Source organism: Branchiostoma belcheri, unplaced genomic scaffold (assembly GCF_001625305.1).
Source record: "Branchiostoma belcheri isolate BF01 breed outbred unplaced genomic scaffold, Haploidv18h27 scaffold1, whole genome shotgun sequence".
In the NCBI taxonomy this organism is placed as follows: domain Eukaryota; kingdom Metazoa; phylum Chordata; class Leptocardii; order Amphioxiformes; family Branchiostomatidae; genus Branchiostoma; species Branchiostoma belcheri.
Window position 1 is genome coordinate 317302 of NW_017802379.1, and position 27163 is coordinate 344464.

The 27163-nt window shown below is 41.1% G+C and overlaps 2 protein-coding genes across 2 annotated transcripts; one reads left to right on the plus strand and one right to left on the minus strand.

Annotated features, from left to right (window-relative positions):
* Positions 1 to 1419: 1419 nt before the first annotated feature.
* On the minus strand, positions 1420 to 24344 carry LOC109467291 (rab GTPase-binding effector protein 1-like). The gene is made up of 23 exons (XM_019765238.1): positions 24208 to 24344; positions 24008 to 24124; positions 22255 to 22458; positions 20741 to 20882; positions 18131 to 18263; positions 17333 to 17449; positions 16704 to 16826; positions 16186 to 16321; positions 15671 to 15829; positions 15108 to 15208; positions 14284 to 14287; positions 11250 to 11423; positions 10701 to 10831; positions 10026 to 10247; positions 9232 to 9330; positions 4513 to 4551; positions 4244 to 4345; positions 3771 to 3960; positions 3274 to 3329; positions 3022 to 3132; positions 2526 to 2642; positions 2052 to 2168; positions 1420 to 1617 (listed from the first exon to the last, which is right to left on the minus strand). Exons 1-23 carry the CDS (start codon positions 24230 to 24232, stop codon positions 1453 to 1455), a joined length of 2784 nt encoding a protein of 927 aa, XP_019620797.1. The 5' UTR covers positions 24233 to 24344; the 3' UTR covers positions 1420 to 1452.
* A 201-nt stretch (positions 24345 to 24545) lies between these two features.
* On the plus strand, positions 24546 to 26882 carry LOC109477019 (INO80 complex subunit B-like). The gene is made up of 5 exons (XM_019778073.1): positions 24546 to 24673; positions 24964 to 25116; positions 25328 to 25414; positions 25621 to 25789; positions 26166 to 26882. Exons 1-5 carry the CDS (start codon positions 24628 to 24630, stop codon positions 26635 to 26637), a joined length of 927 nt encoding a protein of 308 aa, XP_019633632.1. The 5' UTR covers positions 24546 to 24627; the 3' UTR covers positions 26638 to 26882.
* The last annotated feature ends 281 nt before the right edge of the window (positions 26883 to 27163 follow it).

Below are 27163 nucleotides of genomic sequence, written 5' to 3' on the forward strand. Positions count from 1 at the left end.
CTTGTTCTACAGAAAAAAAAAAAAGAAAACATAAACACCACTAGAGTTAGTCTTCAGTTAGTCTTCATGAAGAGACTGTGGGTTTGTGATAATGCAGTAAACTGTTGTTTAGGGGACAGTTACTACACATAATAGAAAATGTGCATAATCTCTAAAACACTGATAATTGTACATTGTACGTGTACCTCACATTTAAACAATGGCCACATTATCACAAGCCCAGTGCTACTATGAAGACTACCTGGAGACTGCAAACCATGGTAATGAGAATACTGGTGTAAATGTGTACAGGCAACACATGTAACATGTAACACTGTTTAAACCTGACAAAACAATAGGCTGTCTGACTCTGTATTATACTGAAGATGTTGAGGTTTCACTGAAAAAAAATGTACAAATGGTGCTGCAGATTCTGTGTGATAACATAGAAGCACTAGCACTGTCACAGTGATGCATATTCCTTAATGGCCCTTAAAAAACTTGTACACTTACTACTAGGCATATTAGTAGAAATACTAGCAGTGGTACAATCATTTACTTGGAAGTACTCTACCTTATCTACCATGCTCTACAACACTTACAGCTGAATGATGATATGGTTTTTGACAACTTGTTCCTTAGATTTCCTGTAACAGGTGTTCAATATGACAGTGATTCTAGCATTTAAGACATATAATAGCAACAAGTACATCAGATTTTTCTACATGCTACATCTAGTTACGGCTTGACAGACTGCTATTGGGTTATTAACCTGGGTTGCAACAAGAAAATTAAGATTTAATGTGGTGACTTTGACGATCCATTTAGACTTACAATGTATTTCTCTAGAATAGATACTGCTCTTACTAGCTTTGCACAGGGTGAACATAGGCAATGACTTATCTTATGTGTCAATACATATAGGATAATATATCCTTAGAATGTCGATGTCAAAAACTACATGACAAAGGGGAAACTTAATCTTGACATCGTAAAGATTCACCCAACAACATTATCATACATAGGAGAGAATTCTCGTCACCTTTTAAGATCTAGCATTGCTCTTCCTGAAACCTTGGTAACCCTGTTCTAAAACCTTTACATTTCCTAACCCAAGGACATCATAATACATTTATGTATAACGTCATTGCCTAACCTAATCTATGCTTCTAAAATATCTACACTACTTAGCAAGTCAGCAGAACGTACTGTGCCTGCACGAAACCCTGATTTTTCACTGTTTCTGTTGGATGTTTGGTCAATGTTGGATCAGAATTTTGCCTGTTGTAGACAATATCTTTTGCGACATAACATTTGGAAACTACAGCTGGGATGTTAACCTTATATAATATATGTAGATACAACCTTATATGAGACATTCTGCCGAAGTGCTATGCAGAATACATTATGGTTTTTGCTCAGGTGCAGTACATTCTGCTGACATGCTACACTACTTGCACATGTAGGGATGGACTAGGCAGTAGCGGGGGGAGTTGTGCTGAAGTAAGGGGCGGAATCATTGACCAGGATTGTGTAGCAGACGTCACAGACTTTTGAGGGCCTCATGTTGGGGCCGCTCTGGACGCTTTTGGACAGGCAATCATTACAGAAGATCTTCCCACAGTGTCTACAATGGTGCTGGAAACAATTGCAGAAAAAAAAACTTTGATTTAGCTTGAAGGTTCCTCTGTATTTGCAGAATTCATTTAAAGCAGGACTGAAATATAACTTCCAAAACTAGCTATCGGAAAACAACTTAGCTTAAATGCTGTTTGCTCCCTTGACAAAGACTGATGCTGTTTAGCGTAATAGACATTTTGCCATTTTGTCCTAAATCATGAATAAAGCCTGCTTCAGAAACTTGACTACATGTACATGTATTTGTTTTCCTTAACTGCTGCTTGCAACGTACATGTAGTCACTCCACTTTTGTATAACCTTTTAAAAAATTTTGTACTGACAACTTGAAGCAAAAGTTTTGTGCTTGAAAGTACTATCAGTTACAGATATACATTGTACAATGATGTACAATCAGGTACTTATCAAGAGAAGAAGAAAAGGTCTTGCCTTACCTTGGTAGCTTTTTTCTTTGGTTGAAAGGGCTGCTTACACTGGTTACAGGCCGTGGCATCTTCCTCATGCTGCCACCGAACCTCGTTCTCAGACTGACGGATGTTTTCCAACTGGACCTGAAGTTCAAGTACACATTAAACATCCCTGGTTCTGATTTCACATCTTTCCTCCTATAAGTAGTATCACCCATTTACAGACATTCTACAGTCATTCCTGTCAAATTCTTTTTCCTGTCTCCAAGCCAAGATTGACTAGTACTGTTTTAAGCAGCTAGACATTATCTCAGCCTTGATATAGCTAGTGTACATTGCATGTACATTTGTAGTCCTAATCTGAAAGGCAAGCTGTTGTGCCAGCAAGTTTCATAATTCATGCTCCCTATAGAACCTTTACATCAACTTGCTCACTTACGCTGTCGCAAAGAATTATTTTCAATCAAATTTATGCTAAGAGTAGGACCTACATGTACGTACCTGTAGTGACTGTGAGAGTTTGACAAAGTCCCTCTGTACAGCCTCACTGTTGTCCAGGTCTGCCTGCAGACCCTGGATCTTCACACGGAGGTCTCTCACCTCAGCTTCCAGCTTTGCCTGATAACATCATCATCAGGTTCATGTATACAGTCCGTCTTTTACACAAGAACACTGTAACCTACTGAATTCTATATTGTTCTTAAAATCCATACCAAACCTTGTAATCCCAAAGCTAGTCAAACAGCTCGTAGAAAATATATCTCTAAAAACTATATTGACTGAAATCTTTTCCAAAAATAATTTCATCAGGTTGGTAGAACATCTATGATATTGGGATTTTCTTATACACAATCAGGGACTTTTCCTACCTTGCTTACATTTCAATGTCTATCAGACACATTCCTCAGAGCTTCTGAAGTTCTGTCAGAAGTTCTGAAATGATTGATATTAGTATGAAGTTCCTGTTATTACAAAGCTAACAAAAAGGTTTTCTGACCTTCAATGTTGTGAGTTCCTCCACCTGTTGTTGAAGAGCAGTGATGACTTGTTTAGACTTCGTCTCTATGCTTTTCTTGGACTGCTGAAGTTCACTTAACTTGGCCTCCAACTTGAAGAAGAAAAACATAACATATATCATATAATTATGAAAAGTACAATACAAATGCAATGAATCAATTTTTAAGGGAAGTCTTAGCTTATACATACAATGTATAATTCAGCTTTGTCATCAGCACAAAGAAGCCCTTACCTCAGTCTTCACAGTCTTTTCTTTATCATAGTCTGTTTTGATGTTCTGTAATTTCACTGAAATCGAAGGAAAAAAGTTACTTTAAATCTTGATTTCAACTAGTCCGTTTGCCAGAGGAGACTTCGGTACCACCTGAGGTGGCAAATTCTCATTATGATTTTTTAAAAGCATGGAGTCACTTTGAGGGCTACCTGACTCCATAGGACTAGTAATAGGAGAAGCAGGGATACTGAGGCTACTCAGGAATATTCCAATTTCAACCTAATCACATAATAGCTATAATCTGGGCTAAACATTGAAAAAAATCCCCAAATGGAAGTGACCAGGCTAGGGTTGCAATAGTTTTCACTGGTCAAGAGGAGTAACTGACCCTATACTAAAGGTGAAGAAGATTCAAGTAGGAGAAATGGAGGCTACTCAAGAATATTTCCTTTCCATTTCAACCTATTTTATAATCTGGGCTTCACAAGAAAAAACATCTTAAATTTCCTCCTTACTCATCTCGTCCCTGGCCACGTCCAGATCCGAGCTGAGGGTCTCCTCGATGTTGTCCTTGGCGACCTGCTCGGCCTTGACCCTGTCCTTCAGGAATAAGATCTCACTCCGCAGTTTGTCCTCCATGTGTTCCGCTGACGTCTTCACCGTCAGGATGTTCTGTCGGTATCTGGAGATGAGCGTCTGGAGTTCCTGTTTAAGTAGAAAAATATCTGTTATTAAGAACAGCTATACAAAACAAGATTACTAAAGTCATCCTTGTGATGTTGATTCAATTGATGGGTTTGCCCTAAAAAATACCCCCGTGCTTGTTAGGCAGCCTTGGCGCATCTAAGACAAAAAAATAATAAATATTGATAGAAATGAAGGTTTGCCTTCAATAAGAGCTTTGTGCTACACGGGCAGCCTTGACTATATCTTCAGCTAAAACAAATGAATAAAAATAAAACTAAACAAAGAATAATGCAGCACTTACCTCCACGCCCTGTGGCATGCTGAACCCCTCGCTCTGCTGCAGTGACTTGTGCAGGGTGTACTTCCCCTGCAGGCTGTCGTTCTCACGCTGCAGTCTCTGCAGCTACAGACAGGTCAAAGATCAAGGTCAAAGGTCAGTGTCAAAGGTCATAATCACAGGTATAATTCACAAAATACTAAATTCAAATCACAATTGTTTTGATGTCAAGTTTAACATCCCAAGTTTCTAGTTTTTTTGTCATCTTGATAAAAAGTGCATTTAAGACCTACCTCATTGTATACTTGTTCTCTGGATTCAACTAGGAGTTTCTGAAAGTAGTAAAATAAAGTAAAATAATTATACATGTACACAATACTACACATGTATCCCAAATACAATAATTATTACTGTTAACAGCAATAAGCAATCTTGACTACAATGTTAAGGTTCCAACTTAAAAAAAGAAACATAAGATATCCATTCTAAAATTCGTATGTTACATTTCTTTGGATTCCCTTGTATGATCTTGCTCCCACCCAGAGGAAAACATATATTATACTTTTGTTTCATTTTAATAATCTGTTCTAAAGTATTTTGTTCCATTTTCTAGTAGACTTAAATCACACAATCATTACTTTTGTCAACAGCAGCTTAAGCTATATTTATCTACGGTAATACTAGTAGGCGTGCAGGACCCTGAAAACCACGTCCAAGTATTGTTCTTGGGCAAACACTACCGCTGCGCATGCCTTCTAAGTTTACACACATCTGAGAAGGTAATGTGATCGCAGTGCAAACACAACAAACAAAAGAGTTGGCCAGGTCAACTCCCCTGCAGGCCTGCTACATTGTAGAGTGTGAAAGTGAACCAGACAGCAACATGGCTACCGAGGAATGTGGGTACATGAAGCAGATTCAGGAGGAGCTGTCCTGCAGCATCTGTCTGGAGCTGTACAAGAGGCCCAAGGCTCTACCCTGCCTGCACACCTTCTGCTATAACTGCTTGATAGACTGTGCGAGTAAGAGCTCGCCACTGAAGTGTCCACACTGCCGCACGGTCGTCAAGTTGTCACACGAGGGAATCGAGGGCCTGCCTGATAACTTTCTGATCGCAAGCCTGTGCGAAACCTTCCCTAAACAAGTCGTCATGACGCCACCGCTGCCTCTGACAAGTACTCAGTTGGTGTAAGGCGTCCCACGGTTGACCACAGCAAAGATCTCATTTAATATTATAATGACCTACTTGAATATTGTAATGAGCCAAATGCAGTCTTGAAGCTTGTACATATGCAACAGTTTGAGTGATAACCCAGTGCCTCTGCCCCGCCTGCCGTTTTGCATTTGATTTACGCGCTAATTCCATCCTGTGGAGTTAATTGGTACCTCTCTTTTGTTTTCAATTGGCTGATCAAGAGCAGAACGGATGTCAGGCTTGCATAAATACTAGTAACACAAACAAAACAACTGTAAGCAATGATCAACAAATTCTATTTGAAGCTCTTGCTGTAAGTTACAACACATTTATTCTGATCTGAATCTGGCGCCCAAACAACATGAAGATATATGTAAGTTACCTCCAGCATGACCTACAAAGGGCCCCTTTAGGAAGGGCCACGAATATTAGAACCCATAAAAAATGGGGATAACTGACAAGGAGAGTGGGCCATAGTGATTCCCTGTAACACTAACAGATAAACATGGCCTCCCGAGCTCACCCATCATGATCATATAACCTCCTTGGTTAAGAGTCGGAAGCAAGGTCGGCTATAGTGTTCGGCTGTGCCAGTTTAGTATCTAAAACATTAGGGTGTGGACAGTAAAAGTACGTTATTAGAAATTGTTTGGGACATCTTGGAAAAGGTTAATAGCCCCAACTATTTCCGGTAAAGCTAATCTCTGCAAATTCACCCAGTATTGACCCGTTCAGACTACTAGTATATGCCAGACAGTTCCCAGCCTCAATACACATGCTAGGCCCTGTTATTAGACTCGGTTAGACCAAGGAGACATGATATACCAAGAGACCATGGAGTTTGGTTAGACCCTGTGAAAAAACTTTCGGACGGGAAATGCTGTTCCCTGGATTGAGAAGGTAGCCTACATAGCAGCCCTGGTAACAGTCTGGCACCCAGGCTATGAGCCGTATAAACCTTTCATTCCATTGTTGTCAATTTGTTACTGTCTGTAAAACATTTTCTTTCAAGACCTATATTGAAAAAAAGGAAAGCTGGGCCCAGCTGTAGTGAACAATTACTGCGCATAACAAAAGACAGCCAACCTTTTGTCTTGTGGCAAGGGCAAATTACAGATAATTACGTCTCATAGAGGTGCTAAATACACGACTAATTGGCCTACCGATGTGATTGACAGCTAGAATTTGCTAAGAAGGTAAAGATTCATAATCTTAACTTTGAAGCGTTTTGAGGAACTATAGCCATGCCCAGGGCATGTCAGATTCAAAGTAGAATGATTGGTAATGTCCTGAACTACCCAAACCTGTTTAGATTCTTTTGCTAATCATGAACTATCTTTTGATATAGGGCAAGGAAGTTAGGGTTACCCTAAAATTATGGCATTGAAATGGACAAAAACATATTTCATAAAAAGCAGGAATAATATTTCAAATATATCAAAACAGTTTCTAAATGGTGACAGATGTAAGAATGTACCCTCCAAAAAGCGTCTGTCTATGATGTTGGCCATAGTTCCTCGATTTACGTTTTCTGTTTAAGAATTATGCATCATATCAGACATAGAAATATGCAAATATAAGAAATATAACAACATGAAAGTAATATTTCAACACTCAACAAGTTGTATTTTGCCTTTCCCCCAAGTTTGAACCATTTCTAACCAGCTACGGCTGAGTTATGGCATTTTTCCGAAAGGACCTGAAAAATCAGTAAATTGGCACCGTGGGACGCCTTACACCAACTGAGTACTACCAGTGCTGTTCCGCAACAACAGGAACAGGTGGAGACCCACTGCGACCTTCACCAGCAACACGACCTTTCGCTGTACTGTACGCAGTGCGACACGCCTGTCTGCATGGAATGTCTCGATACCAGCCACCCTGGCCACGGTTTCACAACCGTACGTCAAGCGGTGGACCAGAAGGAACACAACATCTGGCAAAACGTCAGCAATGGTAGACAGAAACTTGACGAGGACTCTTTTCTCTTGAAAGATCTGAGATGCATGGAGGCAGAAATAAGAAGCAGCAGGGAAGAAAACGAGGCAGCAGTGCTCGCGTCCCTTCAAGAAGCCGTCAAGAAGTTGGAAGAGAGCAAAGAGGAGATGCTCACCTCCATCAACAAGAGTTACCAGCAGAATCTGAAAGCGCTAGAAGCTTGCAAAGATGTGCTGCTCACTCAAATGGGCGACTTGTCCACTGCATGTAACAACGTGGAACAGGCAGCAGGCAAAGGGCATGCAGACTTTCTCCAGCAGGGGAACAGTCTTCTGGTGAAACTGAACAACTACAAGAAAGTAGACATGCCTACACTGGAGCCCAGCCCTGTTTTTGAGGCTAACCCAGATTCGAGGGAACTCACCCTTGGGACGGTGCTGTCCTTCGATCCCCAAGAAACAGCTGAGGAAAAAGCAGGTAATGGAGGTGACTGTTGTTATTGTCTCTCGTCAGATGATGGTCACATGTGTTTGTCTGCTACCTCCTCTTGTGCATTCTCTCTTCCCACTTCCCAATGTACTCATTTCTTGTTCCTTTTTCCAATTGGTCAGCTATATTTTCAGTGGTGGTTTTCTCTTCTTTTCCTTGTTCGTTATCTCAGTTTCCTGTTTTCTTTTTCTCCAGGTGACACTGCTGAGGACAAGGGGTCACGGGAGGTCATATTCGGTGGCTGGGGGCTGAACTGTGGGAAATTCCAGCAGCAGGCTGGCATCGCTGTGTCAAAGGTCGGTCTGGTGTTCGTTCTGGACAGCTACAGAGTCCAGGCGTTTGACCTTGAAGGGTCGTTCCTCTACAAGTTCTCTACGAGCATCCCGGGTCTGGACGGAGGGGAGATGGTGCCACACGGAATAGCCCCAGAGGCGGGCGGTCATGTGTGGGTCGTCGGGACCGACTTTAGAAAGGCTGACTACCTGGTCAAGTACTCAGACATGGGCAAATTTGTGTGTAAGAACACCCTACCGCTACTCCCATACCACTCGCGCCAAGTTGCAGTGAACCCACAGAATGGCAACGTAATGATCACCGAGTACGACGGCAGAAACTCCAAGATCAGGATGTTCAAGTCAAACAACAGACAGCCGTGTGGGGAGATCAACCTCTTCGCCAGAGAGTTACACATCCTGGGACCGCCCCACATCGCGACAGACCTCCATGGAAACATTTTTGTCGTGGACTCCTACAAAAGCTGCATCGCCTGTTTTGACCCCTCTGGGAAGCTCCGCTTTAAGTTTGGCAACTGGGGCTACGAGATGGGCTGTCTCCACCTGCCCCATAGCATCTGTACAGACAGTTACAGCAACGTCATCGTGGCAGAACATGGTAACACACAATTGAAGGTGTTCGCCTCTGACGGGCAGTTTCTGCGATGTATCGACACAGACCTGGAGGTTCCCTGGAAGCTAGCAGCTGGGCCAGACGGACAACTGGTTGTGTCTGATGCAACCACGCACCTTGTCAAGATTCTTAAGGAGTACTGATTCCTTCTTGAAGAAGTAAATCATCTCATAGAACTATTGTAGAGTGAAACTCACTGCCAGCCAAATACAGTAGGGTCATCATCACTAAATAGCTTCAGTTTAAACAATGTTTAGAGTTAGATGTGTAAAGGCTAGATGTAACAAGTTGTTTGGTGTACAAAACATGTAATATACTGTAGTCAGCTGCCGCCGCACTATTCTCCTCTGAAGCTTGCATGTTATGCTAACATTCCTTTTCAAGTGAATGTTAGGTAGCCAGCCTCAAGATCAGACATACCTTTTTTTAAAACACTTCTAAGGAGATGGAAGTTGTGAGACATTGTACAAAAATGTATTCTTACCATTTGTTCTGTAGTGTCGTTCTGCCACCTAAGGAACTGTTGTCTTAGATCGGTCAAGAATTTCTCTGACTCCTCGTGTTTGAAGGTGAAGTAGGTTAGCTGGAAAGAGAAGATGAACCTTGTCATTTACATTTTGTACTTATTGAATAGTAACTGTTGTTTGTGTCTGAGGTTGGGTAATATATGTCGTATAATCATGACTTTTTGTCCAAAATACAATTATATCTTGTCTTTCCTTAAATCTTTGTTCTCAGAAAGTCTGTCATGTACATTGTAGATGTAAGTCATGTACATGTAGAAAATAGCCTATGGAAGACAATTAAAGACAGCAAGAGTTGCTCTGATTTCTGCCATTAAATTGTTGTTGTACTGTTTAAAAGATGTCTTTTATTTCTTTTGTCATTTACTTTTGTATATTGAGGGGATGACAACTAATAAAGGTGAGCAATCACCTGTTTTATCTCCAAATGGAAAACTTTAATAAAAAAATAAACACAAGTCACCTGTTGTTGAGCATCCTGCCCTGCGTTTTTCACGCTCTCCTTAAAAAAAATTTCCCTGACCCTCCCCCTAGCTATTTGCTTTCCCTGACCCCCCCCCCCCCCCCAGCTGTAAGAAAACTTTCCTTGGCCCTCCCCCCTTTCTGTAATAGCATAGCATTAGCATAGCACAGTGATATAAAATGAGACAGTGGTTAGTAGTTCTTTGGCCCTCCCCCCAAGCCAATTTTTTTCCCTGGCTCTCTCCCCCTGCACACCGGCTCTCCCCTTGGTAAATATTGCATGGTCGCTTACCTGTTGTTGAGCGTCCTGCCCAGCATTTTTCACACTCTCCTCCAGCTCCTCCATGTTCTTCTCCCTCTTCTCCCTGTTCTTCTGCTCCCGCTCCAGGTCAGACTGGAGTCTGGCCATGGTGTCCCTCACGTCCTTCTCACTCTCCTGCACGTTCTGCAGCTGCTGCTCGTAGTTACTGCACATGTCACACGGACGGCCTAGCTTCTCTCTGGCAGCTTTCACCTGAATATATAGATAGCTTGATTACTGTCAGATAGTTACTGCACATGTAGCATGTAGTTGGGATAGTGTAAGCATTTTTTTCACCCCCACCCAATGTTCTTGCCAGCCTGAAGTTTTTTTCTGCCACCTAAATCAATGTTATTTGTCGAGTGCCTATCCTAGGCCGGGAGGGGGGATCTGGGTGAATGTTCCCAAAAAAATGTTGAAATCTTCACCCTCTAGAATACATTGTACTATTGCCTACATTGTGAGGGGCAAATTTTGCTGGTAGACGAGGCTAAGCTTAGTTTAATAACAACTCTTTCCATATCTTTATTATATGCCAATTTCTGTTTCAAAGTTTTGTCCGTCATGAGTGGCAAAATTCTGTATATACCAAAAGACAGTCACTGGATAGCACACTGCCCCTGACTGCTTATTGTAACAGTTCAAACTGATGTGGTGACCTCTCACCTCTTGCTGCAGCCACTCCCACTCCTTGTCACTGACCAGTCTCTTCCCCACCATGGAGGCCGTGGGTTCACTGCTGGAGGCCTTCGCAGCTGCCACCAGGGTCTGAACCTCCTCATTCTCGGGGGTTTGGGCTGTGGTGCAGAATAATGGTAACATGTTCAGGCAAAGAAAAGGGTCTGTACAGCAGCCACTTATGCAAACAACTCTTTGTTAACTCATGCCAAAAGGCTAATTGCAAAGGAACACACAGATGCACTAACATTTAAAAAGGTACAAGAATTCTAGTCTAGAGAGATATCCATAATAATCAGAAATTTCACCAGTAACTTGTCCAGCAATGACTGACACCTGTTATCAACACTAATGTCTTGCTTGACAATATGTGGTTATCCTCATTTCTTTTCAGCTGCTTTTTAAACTACAGTACAGATTTAATGTATGAAGATTCTCACAATTTGATTGAATAAGAATATCTTACATTGCCTACACAAGACTCTGAATTGGACAGTAACCTACATGTATTTTACGATCACCTCACAAACCCCTCACCTGTGATAGCTTTCTGCTGTGCCTCTGTCAGCGTGAAGCTCAGCTGAGAAACCCTGTCCTCGTCTCCACTCACGAACGGCCCAAACTCCTCCGAACTCTGCGACGAGGCCAGATTCTCCGCAGATTTCGGCCTCTCTAGAAGCGACATACCGCCGACATTCAGCGTGTCCCCTTCTATACAGGAGCTGGACTGGGTTCTCCTGATGATGGCTTCTTCTGTTGAGGGACTATGTGTGGATTCTTCTGACTTCTGTGTGTTGATGGAAGTGTTGGAGGACCTGGCTGAGGAACTTCCCAGGGAGGTTTTGCTATCAGATTGCTGAGTACAGAGGAAAACGTTATAATTGTCATGAGATGAGATGAGATGAGATGAGATGTACCACAAACAACAATGTACATGTTGTAAAAAATTGTATTATTGATGTGTGCAAATTGTGTCCAGTAGTCATCATACAGCATGATCGCAAATGACTACGATGAAAGTTCCTAGAAAACAGAATCTAAAAATCGATTTGAAGCTCTCCCATCACCAAGACAACTTGGATATAATATTAATATCTATGCCTTTTGGATCAAATTTCATTTGTAATGTCTTTGTGAGCTGTTTAGATTTTTGCTATTTTACAGTCCTGTTCTTCACTGTTGTCTAGCTGCCAAGAGGGCAGCAACCAGTTCCAACAAAATCCAAGCAGCCTTTCTTCCACCAACAATTAGCTCCACAAAAATCCCAACAACCTTTCTTCCACCAACAATTAGCCACCAACAATTAGCTCCACAAAAATCCCAACAACATTTTTTCCACCTCCACCAGAATGCAGAGCTGATGACAATGTCTCTGAACCCTTTCCTAATTTTAGGCTTAGTTGTTTGATGTTGACTACCAACAGACACAGGACAACAACTAGCTCCAACAAAATCCCAACAGCATTTTTTTCCATCCACCTCCACCAGAATGCAGAGCTGATGAGAATACCTTAGGCACAGTCTCTGGGCCAGACAAAAGCCTCTGAAGCCTTTTCTTTCTCATGGGGGGAGCAGGAGAGGGAGGTTCAGGTTTTACCTGTTTCATGTTGAGTTGGATGACAACTGTCGGTGGGGGGGACTTCGGCCGAAAGTCTTTAGCACTAGGAGGCTCAGCCTGGCCTGGCTCCTGAAGTGGATGAAAAGACCTCTTATTCCAGTGGTGTGTATCCATAATTTAGCATTTTTCCATATTAACCACAACAGGGTTAAAACTACATGACATTGTATACTCATCAGTAAAAGCAGAGTAAGTTCCTAACGATTGTGAAGTACCAAGAAGGTTTGACCCTCCACCAAGGCAAGAACATGAAAGAGGAACCAGGCATACCCACGGGTAAGCTTAAGGCACTACAGTAGCTTTGCTAAGAAGGTAGAACTGTGCTCACATGTGTCTCCAGACCTGACAAAAGCAATCCACCCATACATAGATACCAAACCAAAACACAGTTTTAAAATGGTCACATTTCAGAGATTTTCTTCAGACCAAGCAAATCCCAGAGCCCAAGATGAACAGGACCGACCACCGAAAACTTTGTGACGTCTTTCTACCAACCTCTTCCCCAACTTCCTTCTCTGGCATTATAACCAGGAACTCCTTTTCCCAAGACTCAGACATGGCCAGCAGTTCATTTGCTTTCACTTCATCGTCATCGAGTTCTGCTAACTCTTCGTCGTAGAACGTTGAACCGCTTCGAGGGACAAACATCTCAGAAAAGCTGTCCTGGAACTGTCGAACCCTCGCTGGGGGAGACGCCAGCCGGTCTCTGACCGAGTCGATCCCGCTCTGAACTTTGGACATCATGTGGAGGCCTGGCTGAGACAGACTCTTCTGAAGTCTGGATTTAAAATCTTGTGGTGAGGGCAGTTCTTCGGGTATCTGGGGTAATGTTGAAGCAGAGGAGAACTTCCCTTTGACGTAATCGAGTCTGCTACTAACCTCGGCAACAACGTTGGGGTAGGAAAACTTATCTTTGAGTCTGGAGTCCTGGACAGGAGATGTTTCTCTTTCTGGGGAGGAAAGGTTATCTTCATATTCCACTGAAGGGGGAGGACTTAAGGGTCTCGCTTTTGGAGGAGTGAAGGTTTCTTTCACTGTCTCCAACTTGCTTTGGATGAGAGAGAGAACTCTGGCTGTTGGATATGACTTCCTACGGGTATTGAGCTCACTTATGGGACCAGGACCTGATTCCGATTTGGACTTACTATCAATGTCATCTGTGCCTGCTTGGTCTGTTGGATACGTCTTCCTACGGACATTGAGCTCACTTGGAGGACCAGTACTTGATACTGGGCTGGACTGAGTTTCACTGTCATCTGTACCTGCTTTGTCTGAACTAAGCGGCAGGTTGTGGGAGGAAAGATCCTCACAGCTGTGTGTTGAAGTGGAAATATCAGTCGAATTTTGCTCAAAGTGGGAATGCAGTTGATCTAAAAAGGAGGAAAGATTCTTCTGGTCATGGTTTGAAGCGTGTATGATTACTTCAATTTTTGGTGATGGGAGAACTTCGGCTAAAACTACAGATTTTTCAGGCTCGGTGATGTGCTGAGTTGGTAATGAGACGGCTGTGCTTGATATTACAGACTTTTGTTCTTCCAGTACTACCTGCAAGAGAAGAACAAATACCCTTCTAACCAAATATATATGATGATTACTGTGTAAGGCCAAGAATTGTGAAATGACACTGCTTAGAGTGATAGCATGAGGTTTAGTTCAAATTAGGTACACAAAAGGATGGTGTGGATTGAATTGGACTATCTGGCTATGTCAGTATCCTTCACACTCAAAATTTAATGAATCGAATCCTTCTGTAAGGAGAGGGTACTACATATTGTCAACTTTCCTTGGTGTTTGTTGATAAAGTCAAATCCATATATGAGTGACCACCTATTCATTAGGACCACCTAGCTAATGTGACCACTTCATGGTTGTCCCTTAGATATAATTTTTCCCATTGACACATAGACCAAATTTTATTGGACCCCTGACTGGTCTTCTTGGGCAGGTTTGGACGTCCCTAACCAAAGCTAGATACTCATTTTCACCAGTGTGAAGTGAGGAAAGTAGTTCCATTCAGTGCATACCTGTGATTTAACACAGTACTAGAGATTGTCAACTCTACTTGGTGCTTGTGGCAGAATAGTCCCTGTCAGTGCATACCTGTGACTTAACTACCGCAGGAGGAGACAGACTACTGGTGGTGGTGGCCGTACTCCTGACCTCCTGTGTGGGTGTGGAGGTTGTGGAGCTGTCGCTCTGTTCTCCCACCAGCTCTTTGGCGCGGGGCGTGCTCTGCAGAGGTGCAAGGAAAGTCGAGAAGAACTCCCTTTGTTGCTGGGTGGCGGAAGGAGAGAAGGAGAGAAGCACAGAGGGAGAGGCACACATTAGACACCACGTACAGAAGGTGGGGAGATCACGCACAAGGTTTATAGGTGTTCTACAACAGGGGTACAGTGTCAGGTTCATTGTAGGAGAGGTTACTGTTTACTGCTGCTGGCAAATAAAGAAATAAAGCAGTGGTACAGTGGTAGATATTCACTAATACACATACTGTTATGAATGCCCACACGTCAGCAGAACATACTACACAAACCCAAGAATGCATTGCACTTGGCAAAAGATCTGATTTAAGGTTGTATTTGGATTTTCAAGGAGGATATCCTGTCTATACTTTTCACTTGTTGTACCAGAAAAGATACTGTCTGCAACAAGCAAAATTTTGATTCAACATTGACCAAAAACTGTCAAACATTTGTGCTTCACACTGGCACAGTACATTATGCTGACGTGCTATGAATGCCAAATATACAGGAAGAACAGCACCCAATAAACCCCACCTGCTGCTGCTGCTGCAGTCTCTCCTGCTCGTCTCTCAGCTGCTGCAGCTGCTGGATCCTTTTCTGCTGCGCCTCCCGCTCAGCATCCTGCTTCTGCAACTCTGAGGGGCAAAATGGCATGTCACCTTTGTCATGACCTCTGACCTATCAAGGACTTGGCCTTTGACATGTCAAGACCTTGCAGATCTACATGTACTACTAGTACTACCCACTGCATCTACATCAGGGCTGACACCACCACAGGGTTGATAATTTTGTATCCAATTCATTCAGAGATGTTCAGCTTGAAATTGTACCCTGTCAAAACCTTCCATTAGCATGCTGGCTTACAAAATGTAGTTTTGAGCATCCTATACTAAAAAGTTGCCATTAGCTACATATTCAGCAACAATATTTTACAATTTCAATCTATATTTTAGAACAGAAACTTCAAAAGAGTAAATTCTAACTTCAGACTTCAATCTCTGCAGAACAGAGACTTCATAAGAGTGAGTTCTACAATCCATATTGTGCTTCTGACACAAGTTAGGAGCAATAGGAATCTTCTTGAAGAACACCCTAACCTTGTACTTGTCGCTGTTGTTCTTCACTGAGCACCCCGCTCATTCTCTTCAGGTCAGCCAGCATCAGGCGCTGGGACTCCAGGAACTGGTCATTAGCCAGCTCCCAAGTCTTCTTCAGCTCGGCATGCTTTCTCTTCTCCTCCTCCAGGAGTCTACACACTGGGGAGCAAACACATACAGAACATGATATAGAATAGCGTGTCTGTAGAACAAACTGTGCCTTTGCGAAACCTAAATTTTCCCCAGTTTTTATCAGATGTTTGGTCAAAGTTACATCAGAATTGTGCCCATTGCATTAGACGGGATGTCATCCTTAAATACTCATGTGTATGTATACAACCTTAAAAAAGATGTTCTGTGGAACTGCGGAAGTGCTAGACAAAGTACATTAGAGATATCACACAATCACAGAAAGTTGTGCCAACGTGCTATATCTATAGAATGTATCTACAAGACATTTTGTAACAGACACAGGGCAAAACCACAGCCTACAACATGATGGTGTAGTGTCCTACCATCATGTAGCTCTGAGCGAAGTTTGTCTGCATCCTCCTGTAGTACAGTCTTCTGTGTGTTCAGCACGGCCACATACATCTCCAGGTCTGTGCGAGATGACTTCTCCACCTCCAGGTAGTGGTTCAACTCTCGAACCTGGGGAGAAATTCAAACACACACTGCTTGACTACACTTATTTCTTATAAATTCTCAGTGTAAAGAGCTATATAAACTTTGGTTGACTTTTCATTACCAAGGACATCACCAAATCATGTGCACATCTTCTCATGACTGTTCTTTAGCATCAATGACATCACAGAATCATGTGCACACCTTTTGACTGCTCTTCAGCACCAAGGACATCACAGAATCATGTGCACATGTTCTTTTCACTGTTCCTCAAGAATGTTAAATCAGCAGGTCATGCTTAGCATGTCAGTATATCCTTCAGTGACCATAAGTCATATATTTTGAGCTTCAACAGCAGCTCTAGTATCTGCCAGTAGTTTGTAGAAGACACATTTGTACAATACCCTACCTTTTCTCCCAGATCCTCCCCTTCCTTGAGGAGCACCTCACTAGTACTAGTCTTGATGGGGGTGTCTGCAGTGGAGACTTCCCCAGTCACTGCTGTGGGATCACTCACTGTAGCAGCTCTGGGCTGGAGGTGGGATGGGAAAATGGTCAGTTACACATGTGCAGCACTTTGCTTCTGGCAGCTACTGTATCTTTGTATCATAGTCTCCTTCAGACTAGTATGATTGGCTCAAAAAGCACATTCTGGGTTCTATGGCTTTATGGCATCTGTATGCTACTTCTAAGGAGTGTTGCAGCTCATGACATGTTTGAAACTATTTACATTTTCAAGACCCCTGTTGATGTTCTCCAAAAAGGAAGTACAAAATGACAAATTCTTCACTACAACTGGGATGGTTACTATGGGTCAACTCAAGCTCAAGAGAATAGAGAATGTATTATTCTTGTTTCTTTGTGTGAGTGTTTGCTATGTTGTTTTCATTACAGGTAATACGTGGAACAATTAAAGAGCAAATAATCAAACCAGCTCTAGCAAATAATCAAACCAATAACCCAATACCAGTATACACATATCCATAAAATCCTGAAAACCCTTGAGTCTGCTCCGAGACTATGTTCCCCCTGCCTTACCCGTCCCTCCAGCTCCCTGACTCTGTCCTGACTCAGCCTCAGCTTCTCCTTGAGGGAGGTGATCTCTTTCTCCATCGGCATGACAACGGACCGCAACATCTCCGCCTCCTCCTGAGCCTGATTACACCAATCATCAATCAATCAATGGATCAATCACTATGATTTATCATTGAAGGCATCTTTTCTGTTCCTCTCACTTTATTGATTTTGTCATATGATGTATTTTGGAGTTGAAGATGATTTTACTGCAAGCAAGCATCATAACTAAACAACTTACCCAACGAAAACGCTGGAAATGAAATCAAAATAGAGAAGTTGTTTTGGATTTAATTCAGAATCCACATTTCTTGTAACTTATTCTATCAGTATCATGTATACAGTCACCCAATACATGTACTAAACTGTAACTGTACTGTAGCACAACTTCTCTTAGCAAAACACCTGTCTAACCTAAACCCTGCTGACATGTACCATAACCAACACATTGTACAACTCTGGCACATGGATGATGATAAGAAGTTTAATAAGTTGAGCTTGATAGAACGTAACACCCTCTACATAGTATATTTTGCACTCTTAGAAAAAATAGTCTAGCTTCATAGTACATTTTGCATGTTGAAAAAATAGTCTAGCTTCATAGTACATTTTGCATGTTGAAAAAATAGTCTAGCGTCATAGTACATTTTGCATGTTGAAAAAATAGTCTAGCTTCATAGTACATTTTGCATGTTGAAAAAATAGTCTAGCTTCGTACCATACATGTATTTGCACACAGAAAAAACAGTCTAGCCATCGTACCTTTTTCATGTGTGCCTCGAGGTTTTCATCCTCAGTGCTGAGTGAAGTAGAAGTTGATGTTGTTGTACTGGAGGGGCTGGCTCCCATACTCACCATACGTAGGGACTTGGCTACAGAGGCCAGAACACTCTCTCTGCAACAACATCAACACATGCAGGGCTAGTCAGACTGATGTACATGTGTACTCAGGTGGTACTTAGGTACAATTTGAAGGAAAATTCAAATTTTGCAAGGAAATGAATTGCTAATCCAGCTTCTCTTCAGTTTGTGTTTATTTATCAAACCAGTTGTTATTGTTGTTGTTGTTAGTTATCCTCATCTGAGGTGAAGCATGATATGTATTTTCCATAATCTTAGGTTGTGCAAAGTGACTTTGCTACAGCTTGCGCATATAGGGCTTCAAACCAGTAATTGATGTTAATGTTAAGACAGTCACAAACACACAGTGGGTCTGATAATTTCATTTCTGTAGATAATTGGCACCATGATAATGGATGTTACTATTTTATGGTCAGTTAATGGGAATCACTGCAACTGATGGTCTAACCCATAAAGACAATTTCAAAATTACTTCTTATGAACATCCAGAAAGCCCCAATCGCCTCTACCATCATATTGGCTGTCATGACAAACATTCTGGGGCATCAATAAAATTGAATACAAAATAATGCAACTAAATAAATTCTCTTAAACATGCTTCAAAAGGTAAAATATGTATCACACAATTTTAAGGAGAAATTTCTAAGGAATGTGCACATTCTGACGTCAACACCCAGGAGCAAAGAAACATACCCCCAGTAACACAACACTGTTGATAATTTGTGAAACAATCCACAGCAAAACAACCCACTGACCAAACTTTCCTCGTGTCTTTAAAGGCAGCTTCCAAACAGCAAAAAAAAATATATCCTCTTCATCCATTTTGCAGACATATTTTACAACAATTCCCAGGGTTGTCATCTATATCTTTCCCAGCCCAGGCAGAATTCAGATCTCACTTACAACACATTACGAGGACCACTGCTGCTAATGAACATGATTCATGCCCAACACTTCCTGTAAGGCCTACAGAAAAAAATGTTGTGGTTCCTGTTTCAGTCCTGAAAAAAATTTTGGTTGGTAGGTAGGGATTATCTTTTTTTTTCTTTCTTTTTTTTTATCAGACTTTGGCGATCTCTAGATAGTGATCCAATTCATAGAATACGGTTTTGAAAAGTAAAACATGCATTAGGACACTCATATTTTCAATGTCAATATTGGAAAACCGATTGTACAATGTTTCATCACTCAGGTGGCAGATCATGGACCTAGAAATAGTCGATCAGCTTGAAAAATTTATGTCTCTTAAAGGGGCCCTGAGGCAGTTTTTTGAGCAGTTTTTCTGAGGGCTGGTTGGGAAACAGGAAACAGAGCATTTTTTTCCTAGGCCTAACGTGATTTGTATCACGTCTATCCGTGATACGGACAAGATGTCGGCAGCCAGATGACCAATCACAGGAGGGCTAACAACTCATTTGGGATGACTAATGCATTTGAGTACTCATGATCACTCACACGGGCAAATTTGCACAATTTCACTATCACTAATGACTTTTGGTTTGAGCTATTTTACTAATCTTACCTTAGTTTCTCAGTGAATTACTGAAAATGACTAGTAAAATAAAATAGGATAAATCTATTAGTATGTATTTTTTTTTATTCTTGAACTTAATTATAAATGTGAAGGCTAAAACCCACACAACTGTCTAAATATTCTAGTTTTATGATAGGAAAAGCAAAAATACAATCATAGAGCTCTTCCTAAAACTTTCATAGTCATTACTTCACAGATAAATGATGTTGATACAAAATCAAAAGCATATTTTGGCTGCATGATTACAAACACTGTATTTAATTATTCAGGCCATACAAGTACTAGTAAAAGCAAATAGTTGTAAATGGCCCTTCAGCCTGCCTGCTCACACGGCAGCGCATGTGTACACATGTACATGAAGTGGTTAGGGGTCAATCCATCAACTGCTGAAACTGCACTTGACAATGAAAAATCTCAGAACATCACACCTATACCACATGTTTCCCTCTTTACTGTGTATCAAAATTGAAATCTAGCAATGTCACATTGGGATGGGCCTCAACTCAGCACTATCTATAGGCCTACAAGCCCTCCACACTAAAATCAACCATCAAAATTTATTCTTCAAGTGCAAGCAACGCTATATCAATCAGGTAAGACTAGACTGTGAACTGTGGTTTAGTAATATGTGCTGTGCATTCCAGCCAAAAATGTCCCTTTAAGTAGAAGGGGCTAATAGTGGCTAGTAGCTATTTTCTTACTGTGTGATGACATTGTGTGCTGTAACAGTGTATCATACATCATTGTATTCATATTGCTAAGTACTGTATATATTTATGCTTCATCAAAAACCTTAAACCAAACTTAACACTATTTTTAGAAACAGACAAAACAAACCATAGGTATAGAAGGACACAACAAACAATGGCTAGGTAACTCCTTTCACATAAAAAAAAAATCAATATTTTGTTTTCTATATATCTACTATAAGTTTTTTTGAAACTGTTGAACAAAAATACGACAGAAATACAACTCACTCTTTTGGTTCAGCCATTTTCTCCTTGAGTTCCTGTAGCTGCTGCTCCATCTTCTCCTGGTACCTGGACCAGCGGCTCCGCTCCTCCTCAAACCTGGACTCGTACTTGGAGGCTGTGGCCTGGCTCGCATCACGCGCAGCCTCTGAAACATGGAGATCACACACAGATATGTTGTTGTTCAAGCTCTCTTACATGTACATACCAGATGTCCATGTGTCCCAATCAGCAAAGGCATTGCCAAAAACATGCATCACAATATGTTTTTCTAATACAGATTTTTTTTTTTTCAGTTATTGCCAAGACCTGTTTACTGTTTCCAAATTGAATCTTAACAAGAGTTCCACGATCTCATACCTTCGCCAAATGATGTTAACCCTTGCGGTTGACGAATTATACAATTCTAATCATTGATTTTGCAAATAAGAGCTTCATTTGCATGAATTATATTAATTGATCATATTCTCCACCCAATGACAGCCTTATCTTAACAAAATGGCTATTATAGCACTTCATGATAAATTATGCAAATGAGATCATGATTTGAATAAATTATGTTAATTGGTGTTTGCCTTCACTTAACTTCCAAATGTGTCAAGTATGAAATTCCCAGCAGTTACAACTATTAAATTATAAAAGTGTCCCTAATTATGCAAATTAGGTCTTCATTTACATAATCTATATTCTCAAATGTTTTTTCGTTCTCAATTACATGTCACAAGTGTTTCATAGTCCTATTATCGAACAAAGCAGATTTATAAAACTTCCTCATTAATTATGCAAATTAGCTCCTGATTTGCATAATTGTCATCTGATTACGTCAACCATCACTTCAGCTACCTACATACCAAAAATCATGACAATCCGTCAACCGGTTCTTGAGTTATCCTCCTTCGAAAATTTTTCAACAAATGCTCCTGCAGTTCCAAAACAAGCCGCTAGGGGGCCCAAACTCATGTCATTTCTTCCCTACTCCAAGAGCTATCTACCAACTAAAATTCGTGACCCTAGCATGTCCAGATGGCGAGATATCAAAACCGGAAGTTCTGCTGCAGTACCTAGGAAAGCCGCCAGGGGGCCCAAAATCTAATCATTTCTAGCTCTCATTAAGACCTACCCACCTACCAAGTTTCATGGCAATGCATATTAAGCTTCTTGAGTTATGCTGTTCACAAACAGACAGACAAACGCTACTGAAAACATAACCTTCTTGGCGAAGGTAATTAGCTACGACATTTAAGATTTAGCATCTGTCAGAATCCCATCCAATTTGTAACAGGGCTTCTTGGTCCTTTTTCTGCAAGCAACTACAAATTGAATTGCCCCCATGATATTAAATATCACTATTACATACTGATTTATTTGCTTTATAAATTCATCATATTTAGCAACATTTTCTTTGGAAGTAAAACATGAATTTAACATTGAATATCTTTTCCAACCTTTTGACAAGATCCATCCAAAATTCTCACACAGTCACATTGTCACACTGCAACAGAAGGTTAAACAAAACTAACCTTTCATGATGGCCTGTAGAGAAGCGATCTCCTCCTGACATTTCCGTCTGATCTCGTCCACCTCGTCCTGTTTGGTCGTCTCCAGGATCGTGGCGGCTGTCTTCAGGTCATCGACCTCTAACTGCAGAGTCTGTACCTGTTTCTGTAGAGAGTCGACAGTCTGCTGGTATTCACCTCGCTTCTGATGCTCCTTACGAAGCTCCTCTGTACCAGGGAAAAAAGTGAAGCAGTCATCCTTAACTGAGGTGAAGCATGATGCTTTTGAACTGGCTACAACTTAGTACAAGTACAGCATTATTTGCTAACAGCTGCCAACAGGGACAGGATTGTTAATCATCAGTTATTTGTTGCTTGGGTATCTTTTTACAAAGTACCTTGCACAAACATGCAGATTAATTTTCATGATGATATAAGCATTATTGGCTCTACAACTGAGGCACATAAAAATAGAAGAAATAGATTGATATATTTTGGACATAAAGTTGTATCAAAATTGTATTCATTGAATAGAAAAAGAGTTGGTTTCATAGATTTCCATGTACATTTGCAACATAATGCACCTGGTACAGCACAGCTTGCACAGCTTGTGAATTGTTTTGCCTATCACTATGATCAAACATATGGTATAATATGCAAACATAACATGGCACACTTTGTGCTTTCAACATAGCATGCTTAGATTTCTTTTTTGCCTTTTGCCACAGAACCAGCTTACATTTCAGGTTATTTAGTTAACCACCTAGTCATAGCCTTGAAAAAAGTACTCATGTCTATGTTGTTTTCCAACATGACTAACAAGTGGCAGCAAGGTTGCAAGGTTGTTGTGATGAATATGCATGTGGAGCCTTGATTGGTCTGGGTCGGCCATGGGTTGTCTAACTTACAATTCACGTACCTTCTATGGAAAATATCTGGCAGTGACAGCATATATTTTTGGAAAATATCAGGCATTGAGAGTAGATATTCTCTTTGTCACAGGGAATTTAAAAAGAATTTGACAACCAAAATTTAACTATGGAGTGTTGTGTTCTCCTATATGAATGTCAGGTCAAATTTTATAGGTATATTTTTAAGTTGGAGTTTAGCAAACCTCAACTCCTATCACTGTATTTCATTACCTTTTGCCTGCTACCTACTAGTATTAATCCAGTAATTTAGAGAAACAGTGGCCAAATGACTACTTCAGTGTGCTAAAGGTTAACATCATCAACAACTGTCTGGGTCCCTTCAAAACATGCAAATGTGGATGTCCTCTTAGTGCCCCATCCAAAGGACTGTAACTCCTACCAGTAACATGCAAACTCGTGTATGGGTAGCCCCAAGCCTACTGACCCAAGGATTGATAGCATCTGAGCCACACATGCTGCATCGGCCCAAAGTCTGTAGTACCTTTGATTGGGTTGCTTACTTTGCCTTTTGAACTTTTGAATGTCAACATAATGTGCCAAGCACCTCTTCCAAGAAAACCTAGATTCAACCACTTCCTTGCAATTGTCCCAAAAGTGACGTTGTTGAGCTAGCTTTGGTTCACAAGAAAAATTTAAATAAAGGAGTGACGAAAAACAAGAAAATTTCCAAAGACCGATTCCCATTTTTTACAAAACCCCTCCGGACCGGCCTTACTGGCACCGCCCACATTTCCGATCATGATGACATCATCACTAACATGACCTGCAAAAAACATACGACAGAAACAATATTCACAAAATCTGAAAACGCAAAGAAGAGAACTAAAGTTTGGAAAATATCTTACCTTCCTTGGCGAGAAAAATCTCCTTGAATTTTCCTCTCTTCTGGGCAAAATCTTTTTCCATCTCATTTTTCTCCTTCTGTAGCTCTTCGACCCTCGAACGTAGAGAGTCGACGTCGACTGTAAATACATAAATAATTGTTTATTTTTGGTAAAAACTACAAAACAGACGATTACAGTAGACGTTTGGAAGTGTTAGTTACCTGTTTCACTGTTCTCTTGCTCCATGTTGTTCTGTTTTTGCCCGTTTTCGGTCTTTGTTCAGAGAAATATCGATTCGGAATAGTCTGAGTCGGCCATACTGGATGACACTACTGCGCATGTTGTAATAGCCAGGGTATTCCACTGCAAAATCTAGGTAAAATAGAAACCATTTTACAACTTCAACACAATATTTTATGTATCTAAATACTTCAAATGCAATAGAACTATCTATAGATCATTTTATTAGTTGTGAGGGCTATTTTTTTCGATTACGCGAAGTTTTGTTGGTATCTATCACTGTCTCCATTTAACATCTCCCCCGACAATTATGGTATAACCCGATCAAAAGCAGAGGAAGCCAAGAAAGAAACAGAAGATATAGACTTTGATTTTGATCGATAAAACGTTTAATTTTCCAGATGGGGAAACGAAAGGACGCCGCTGCCGAAGAGGAAGTCAAAAGAGGTACCAAGAAACGTTTCATATATTCCTTAACTAGTGGAGAATAGTGTAAAGGTTTACAAGACCTCAGCTATGTAACTTTGGACGATGGGAGGGGGGCTAATCTCCAAGCAGATCCTAAGGTGGCAAGACAGTATATTAGGTGGCCAATGGATACTGTCTTGCCTACTGCGTAGGATTTGCTTGGAGATTAGAAGGGGCTACACTAAGAAAGCTGACCTTACGAAATTTGCAGTACTTATTGTTGCCTCAGCAAAGTTTCTATAATATGTGTTTCTTGGAACATATTTTAGCAGAGTCCCCAGTTGATGAGGGCGGCCACAGGAAGAAACACAAGAAGAAACATAAGAAGCACAGGAAGAAGGAGTACACAGCCGAACTGTCGTCTGAGACATGCACGAGTGACTCCACAGGACAGCCGCAACTCAAGCTCAAAATCAAGATAGGTTAGATATGCTGTTTTTCTTCAAGATTTGGGGCATATCTTCAGAAGGGATAAAAAAATATATATTTTTCAGGAATGAGCCTGACAATGCGTATGTTTAGTAGATTTTACGAAAATGGAATAATTCAGAACGATCATCAACAGTTTGTCCAGAGGAATGGATATTTTGTTGTTGTTGTTGTTACAATACATCCATACATTTTTACTTCCAGGTGGTATGACTCTTGGCACCAAGAACATCCCCAAGATTGCGACACCCGAGGACAGCAGTGAGGGAGAGGCCTCCAAGCAGTGGGAAGGTAGACTTAACTTTTACTACTAATGTGCTTCAAGAATGACAATGTCTCAGGTCTGTTGCAGTGTTCTCTTCTCAAGATTTGCTTCCCACACAGTGCATCAGTCTATCTTCAGGTGAAAAAAAATGTCTACCAATATTGTATGGTATTGTATTGTATTGACAGACGGATGGATGGATGGACTGACAGATTGATTGATTGATTGACAGATGAAGACAGTACCCAGCCCCCTGATGAGGCCCAGCCCAGCATCACTCAGAAGGAGGCAGATGAGAAGGAGGAGGAGGAGTGGCTGGAGGCTCTGGAGAAGGGAGAACTTGACGACAATGGGGAGCTGAAGAAGATGAGGGACCCCGCCCTGCTCACAGCCAGACAAAGGTATAGCTTTCTCTCTTGCTATTTCCATGGCAAATGCTCACCGGAACTTCAGTCGCTTGTGTTGTTCCCCCACTTCGCCGCCAGGACATGTTTTGACACTACTACAGAAGCAAATCACCCTTTCTTCCTCCATACTCCATCTCTCAGGAGAAAGTTCCATGCTGAAAGCTCTTTCCTAGAACTACATCACCATGGAACAAGCTTCCTTATGAATGCTTCCCAAACATAGACTTTCATACAGAAGTGAATCAGTATCAAATACATGAATACAAGTTTGTATCAATAATTATTGCATGTACATATTTGGCTTTAGAAACATCAGTTGGACTGAGTACCAAGGAACTGATCAGTGTGTAATTTTTTTTTATCCCTTCAGAGCCTTGAGATATGGGACCCCTGAAGCCACCCAACATCTACTGGAACTTCCCTCTGGGTACAAACCAAAGGAAGAAACAGAAGAAATGATTCAGAAAAGGAGGCAACGAGCCCAGAAGCGGAGAATGCAGGCTGCCAAGAAGAATGAAGAAAGCAAGAAAAAGACGGTAGAGAGACTACTGAAGCGAGAGGCAACGAAACAAAAGCAACAGAAGGCTAAAACTCTCCGCAGTAAGGGACATATCCCCATTGTGACTTACATCAACAGCCATGATAGAGTGACACTATCTTTCCCACCGGGTGTGACCTGCCCTTTGACCCCACAGGTCGCGACCCCACCTCCCAAACCTCAGCAGAAATGCGGAGTTCCCGGCTGTACCAACAAGAAGAGATATTCCTGTTCTAAGACTGGTGTTCCTCTCTGTAGCTTAGAGTGTTACAGAAAGAACAAAAAGAGCCATGGCTTGGCATAAGAACATCAGTATTTGTATCATGAATCTAATAAGAGATGATCATTTTGTATATACATGTACATGATGTATAGTTATTCATAGTGACAGAACACTGACTATGTTTTTAGTGTGATGATGATAACTTTCTAGAGTTTGTACCTTGTAAGCTGTGTGTTTTGGATATCATAATACAACATATATGACATCGACCTACTGTTTGAATATGTACTATTCATTGTAGAACATTTTGTATCCTTACTTTACCATAATATATAAGAAAGACTACCAGCATGGAAAGACAAAAATGTGAATTCCATTTCCATGCTGTTAAGTATTATGTATTTCACCAAAACTGCATTAACCTCCACCAGTACATGCAACTAGACTACCCTGGTAGTTTTGGGCACTATCTAACCCATCAAAACGTTTGAACCCTTTTCTAAAACAGCTCTAGAATTGTTATTAAAATCCACAGAAAAAGCACAAGGCCATAGGGGTTACTACAGAGCAAGAATATGATCAGCTGTGCATCAAGCATGCAGACCAA

What these genes read in the sequence shown, in the direction of transcription:
- LOC109467291 (XM_019765238.1), bottom strand. Translation starts at nt 24,232, where the DNA reads ATGGAGCAAGAGAACAGTGAAACAG. An exon ending in ACAGCAGAAAGCTATCACAG is followed by an intron (nt 10,832 to 11,249) that starts GTGAGGGGTTTG and finishes TCTGCACCACAG; the next exon opens with CCCAAACCCCCGAGAATGAG. An exon ending in AGGAACTCACAACATTGAAG is followed by an intron (nt 2,643 to 3,021) that starts GTCAGAAAACCT and finishes TGATGTTATCAG; the next exon opens with GCAAAGCTGGAAGCTGAGGT.
- LOC109477019 (XM_019778073.1), top strand. Translation starts at nt 24,628, where the DNA reads ATGGGGAAACGAAAGGACGCCGCTGCCGAAGAGGAAGTCAAAAGAG. An exon ending in CGAAGAGGAAGTCAAAAGAG is followed by an intron (nt 24,674 to 24,963) that starts GTACCAAGAAAC and finishes AACATATTTTAG; the next exon opens with CAGAGTCCCCAGTTGATGAG. An exon ending in CTGCTCACAGCCAGACAAAG is followed by an intron (nt 25,790 to 26,165) that starts GTATAGCTTTCT and finishes TTATCCCTTCAG; the next exon opens with AGCCTTGAGATATGGGACCC.